Source organism: Stylophora pistillata, chromosome 14, assembly GCF_964205215.1.
Source record: "Stylophora pistillata chromosome 14, jaStyPist1.2, whole genome shotgun sequence".
Taxonomy (NCBI): domain Eukaryota; kingdom Metazoa; phylum Cnidaria; class Anthozoa; order Scleractinia; family Pocilloporidae; genus Stylophora; species Stylophora pistillata.
In genome coordinates this window covers 19,853,109-19,859,108 of record NC_142532.1, presented here as the reverse complement: position 1 = coordinate 19,859,108, position 6,000 = coordinate 19,853,109, and the positions used below count along the sequence as shown (strand labels likewise).

Here is a 6,000-nt window from a genome sequence, read left to right as displayed (position 1 = left end):
TGAAAAATTGACTCAACGCTGCAAGGAGAAACTCCCTCAAAATTTACTTTTAAGAGTCGAAGTTACAATCCAAAATTTAAACGTTACTGTTAGGTTTATTGGCGTATTGATAACCTTGTAAATGGCTCAAACATACTGAAAACATTTTCATTAGTTTTTTTATATCTTTATCCTTTGTTCAGTACGATCTTACACATTTCGGGTTTGAACTTTTCGTGGGGAACACGTGCTACAGCTTACACGACGTATTTCAATACATACATACCCAAATGCGACGATCTGATTCGTGCGCGCGACATAGCACTTGATACGCTAACACAATTTTTTTTTTTTTATAAAAAAATTAACTCAAAAACTTTAAAATTTTCTTTCCAGTCCCTGCCCCTACCTCGTGCGACTGGTCTCTGAGTTGTTATAACTGAACTTTTGAAAAACTTGCAGGGAATTGTGATAAGAGGAAAGTGGAAGTAAAATCAAACAGCCTTTTAGCCTTACTTGTTCTTTTAATGATATAATTGTCCATTACAGAACTATGGAGAAACACAAGAATTATATCCTAAACATACAACATTATTATCGAATTATAACCTTGCAACTACATTTATAACACGATAAGATAAGGCCTCCAGTACATGTTGTGCTCAACCTGCCTGTTAATCCTACCTTGCATCTCTGAATCTAGACAACTTGCGGTTTAATTTCAATTGAATGAACTCATAATTGTATACAATGAATGTTAAAGCTTCTTCAATAATTACAAACCATTTAGTTTGTCTTTAAACAACTGAACTCTCCAGTCCGCCTTGACAAAGCTTAATAATGTTAAAGCTGTTTCTTGTTTTAGTAAAAAGTTTAAAGCTTTCGGAGTGCTTCTTTCAAATAGTGAATTCTTACTTGACGTTTCATTTGCAGTTTTAAGTTGAGCATGGAAAGAAATCCGGGATTGCATTGATTTTACCATATACTATTGCGCTCTATGTTTAGCAAATACATCTCGCACCACTCTTTATACCAATCAGATGAAAGACTAAAATCGATCACGTCTGAGTCTCTCTCGTTTTCCCACGACTTTGCTGGTGTCCATGTTCTTACTTTGACTTCTCAATGCAATAGTTTCCTTTCATCTGATTAGCTCTTTTAAATACTCAGCTTTGTTTTTATGACACACTATTAAAATGTGCGCTGAAGCTGTTACTTGCATTTGTTATAGGTAAAAGCTAATACCGCGAACAATAATATTCTCGCGGTATCTGGTCTGTGGAAGCTGTATCCTCTGCTGATACCAGGTGTTGGTGTCGGCGGAGACCTGGGGAAAGGGAAAGCTGTGTTTCCTTCGGGGGGACAGTAATGACCGCTTGGACATGGCTCTGGTAAGAAAATGAAATCGTTAATAAGGCTCATCAATAAGGTCTGTCAAGGTCTAGAGTTTGATACTTCAGGGAAACTCAGATTTCTTCGTTCTCCAAAATTCGTAACAAAACGAGTAACAACCTTCCTAAAAGAAGCAGCTTTTCTTTAAAAGTCAAGTAATTTCATCTCCACCAATGTAAAGCATATTTGAAGATGTATAACCAAACGCATTTAGAGATCTCAAAAGGTAACCTAAGCGTTCGAAAACTGTCCCTGAATGTGTTTGACAAATCTGTCATTAATTAGCCGTTAGTCTCATTGCTCTTTTTTCCGTCTTTTGGAGATTTGTTTGTCGTTTATCCATTTTTGACTTGCAAATTATTTTTTTTGCCTTGCTATGATTAGAGAAGCGGCTGTGTGAGACCCAAAGGTTACTACTAAATTGTCTAATTTTTTTTAGTTTTGAAGTCAATCTTCGCACGAAATGGTTTCGATTCCATGCATCTTTACGTTATGACAAACCTGTTTTTAGGAAAAGATCCTTTGCTGCCTTTATACCATTTTTATATCCAGAGCATGTGTACCGTCCCTCGTCATTCTCAGTCACGTTTATTATTTTCAAGGTAAACAGCTTTCTAGGTTTGCAAATGGTGGTATCCCTTATCATTTTGTGACGATCACCATGTGAAATCCTTGTTCCATTCAACAGCCACATATGAGCGTCAACATGCAGTAATTTACACTTGAGTTCAACAGTTCCATTCAGGTAAGCTGTTTGGCGGTTGTCAGCAATCTTAAAGTATTCCACTTCAGGTTCGTTTATAGGAACTGCGAGGGATTAAGTAAAAATGGTTTAGTCACCAAACATTACAATAAATGGTTTAGACACTTAACGTCACAGCAAATTACGGTGGCTCTCAAGGGCCATCCACCTACAAAAATTTTCATGACTTTATCGCGCGATAAGTTTTGCTGAATCCATTCATTCAAAAAAACTTGCAATCAACATTATCGTGCGATAGATAAACTTATCGCGTGATAGAACAACTTATCGCGCGATAGAACTACTTATCGCTCGATAGAACAACTCATCGCGCGATAGTGTTCTATCGCGCGATAGAACAACTTATCGCTCGATAGAACAACTCATCGCGCGATAGTGTTCTATCGCGCGATAGAACAACTTATCGCGCGATAGAACAACTTATCGCGCGATACAACAACTTATCGCGCGATACAACAACTTATCGCGCGATACATATATCTTATTAACCAAGCGCGGGGGCCGTACTGGGAGAATATCGGTCCGAGGTCTTGACAGTACGGACCGAGCGTAGCGAGGTCCGTACAAAAAAGACCGAGGGCCGATATTCTTACAGTACGGTCCCGAGCAAGCTTGGTTAATAAGAGATTTATTATACGACTGAAGTTCAAAGGGACACAAGTGCGGTATCATTCGGGACCATTCGGGAAAGTGCCCGGTCTAATACTTAGAGAATATTGGACCGGCAATAGAGCATTTTGATTGGTTGATTTTAGTTATTGGCCCTCTGACTGCCCGAGTCGTGTAATAAAACAACTTATCGCGCGATACAACAACTTATCGCGCGATAGAACAACTTATCGCGCCATACAACAACTTATCGCGCTATAGAACTACTTATCGCGCGATAAAAAAAGTTATCGCGCGATAGAATGTTCTATCGCGCGATAGAACAACTTATCGCGCGATACAGTGTTCTATCGCGCGATAGAACAACTTACCGCGCGATAGATCAACTTATCCCGCGATAGATAATATTATCGCGCGATAATTTTATTACTAGCTCCCATAGCCCCACGACCATTAGCCCGTGGTCACATCTATAGCAAGATTGCGGACCAAGTTTCGAAGGTGAGTGATTGTCCACGAAATAAAGACTTTTATTTCTAGATTTTTGAGCAAGAGACGGTAATCTTTGGATTAAATCAAATTATATTTCTATGCTATCTTAGTAAGTGGGGTGAAAGATATGAGAGGGACTTTATTGCTCTATATTTGAAAGATTGTTTATGAATATAAGGTGCAGGGATACGTTTTTAAACTATATAAGGTGTATAAGGTGAAAGATTGTTTATGAATATAAGGCATAGAAAGCATAGAAATATAATTTAACTTAACGCAAAGATTACCGTCTCTTGCTCAAAAATCAAGAACAAAAGTCTTTATTTCTTGGACAATTACTCACGTTCGAAACTTGGTCCGCCATCTTGCTATGGATGTGACCACGTGCTAATGGTCGTGGGGCCATGGGAGCGAGTGATAAAATTATCGCGCGATAATATTATCTATCGCGCGATAAGTTGTTCTATCGCGCGATAAGTTGTTCTATCGCGCGATACAGTGTTCTATCGCGCGATAAGTTTATCTATCGCGCGATAATGTTGATTGCAAATTTTTTGAATGAATGGGCTGAGCAAAACTTATCGCGCGATAAAGTCATGAAAACTTTCGTAGGTGGATGGCCCTTGAGAGCCACCGTAATAAATGGAGTGAATGGCACCGAATACTATAGTTTATGGTCTAGACACAAAATATTACCACGTGCCCTAACTTCTTTATCACTACTGTATGAGGTCGAAAATGACAGGAAGATTTATCAGCCATTTTGGACTTTGGACAGAAGAGAACCGCGTGTAAGTATCTTTCGGAGTGGACGTGTGTGTCAAGTTACCTTCCTCGGTCTCACAGAAGAGGTAAGAATATCCAGAGGTCTAATGAAGGGGAGGAGACGGCCCTCCCCGGACCCTCCCCCTGGATCCGCTTCTGATCTGTTCCTGTCCGCTATTTATTTTGATAGGGATCAGTTATTAACTATCCTCAGGGAGGGAGGCAGAGAATATTTTTTTGGAGGGATCACGAGGTATAAGGAAGAACGAAGGAGAAATCAGTCGTCGCCATCGCGGTATATGGGGAAGAGGGAAGCTATAACAAAATTGATCTCTTAAAAGGGGGAGGGGTGGGGATAATGAGGATACAGTGGGGGTAACATGGTAATTTGGTAATATCAAATGAGTTGAAATTGTAAATTGGCCACCGTAAAGAGTTAAAAAGCTGACGTTTCGAGCGTTAGCCCTTCGTGAGAGTGAATGATGAAGGGCTAACGCTCGAAACGTCAGCTTTTTAACTCTTTACGGTGGCCAATTTACAATTTCAACTTAAGTCTCTTAATGAGCCGCGGATTTCGCTAAACAAAGGTAAGAACAACAGGATCAAACACAATACTGACGAATATGAAGATAGCATGTCTCATTGACAGTTCCAAACTTGTTAGTGGCTGCACATGTGTATTTTCCTTCATGGCGTGAGCTGGTGTATCTAATTTTCAGCGTTTGACCACAGGACCGTTTGTCAATCGTCACGAAGCTTTTCTTTAGCTCGCTGAGAGATATTCCATTATGAAACCACGTGATGTTAGCAAAGGTGCCAGAGATAACCTCACATTCAATTTGCACATGCGCATCTAAGTGTACGCTTTGCCATGGTCCCAGACAAGTCACCTGAGGCTTACCGTCTATTTAAGAAAAAGAAAATTATATATATGAAACGTTGACACCTACAAAAACATGAAGCATAGACCCTGAGACCGAACAGTTTTTGGGTAGTGTCCGTCTATCTACATAAATCAGTAATTGACTTCCCTCTTTTCTTTCAGTCAAACCTTTCTAATGGTAATGGCTTTCCGGCTTTCACTTAACTCGAGCGTCTTGCTTTTTTTGTTTGTTCGTTTGTTTGTTTTTTTCATTTTTTTGACCGACAGACCCTCTTACACACAAGGGAAGGCTATAGGTAAGGAAACGTTCTATGGGGGTCCCCTTCACCAGAGACATCATTAGACCACTTCAGCCATCGCGAGAGTCAATGCGGAACCCACGTTAATTTAGCACTGTAGCATCGAGATTCTTTCCTTGTAGCTTGCGTTGGCCTTTGATTGGACAATCAGGTTACCTAAAGTTTCTGAGAAACCACGCAATTGAAATCACGGCATTAATAAGAATTACATTACATTAAAAGTAGCAACTTTTTTCCTAGAATATTTTCCAATTTTTTTTTTTTTTAGTGGTGGTAAAATGCTAAACAAAACTGAACGGAATATCAAACCGCAAGTTATGGAAAATGCTGCCTTCGGGTTTTCTGTTCTCCGGCAGACCACACAAATTTTGATAATTTCGCGATGTTGTGTTGCCGAGGGCGGTTCAGATGTACAGAGTTTGAAAACGCACGTGCTCGGAGCTATTGTTCTACCCATGATCGAGATCTTTTGTTTAGCCACGTTCCCGTTGCTATCACCGTCGCGGTTTGCTTGAGGTCTCTATTTCTCTTCACATGGTCGATGATTGTGATGGAACGTAACTAGTCTTTTTTAGTTGTATAAAGAAAAATCTAAACTACTGTTTTGTCGTTTCCGGGTTCGGTTCTTGTCATGAATTGACTCGATTATTAAACTTACCTTCTGTTTGGTTGATATCATGCTTTAAACCTAGGGGTCCACAAGTAAACTGAGGATATACTGAAAAGAAAGCAGAAATTCAAGACAATCGAGTTGTAGCGAGTAAGACTAAGGCCCTCTAATTCATGATATTCAATTTTTACCACAAATATATTTTGCG

At 39.6% G+C, this 6,000-nt stretch overlaps 1 protein-coding gene across 1 annotated transcript in view; it reads right to left on the bottom strand.

Annotated features, from left to right (window-relative positions):
• Positions 1–483: 483 nt before the first annotated feature.
• LOC148716998 (hemicentin-1-like) overlaps positions 484–6,000 on the bottom strand; it is a 54,935-nt gene continuing 49,418 nt past the window's right edge. Inside the window, exons 9-11 of the mRNA XM_088744990.1 lie at positions 4,620–4,904; positions 1,873–2,178; positions 484–1,367 (exon numbers count right to left, since the gene is read on the bottom strand). Coding sequence (XP_088601116.1) covers positions 1,192–1,367; positions 1,873–2,178; positions 4,620–4,904 — 767 coding nt within the window. The 3' untranslated portion in view covers positions 484–1,191. The remainder of the gene's footprint in view (positions 1,368–1,872; positions 2,179–4,619; positions 4,905–6,000) is intronic.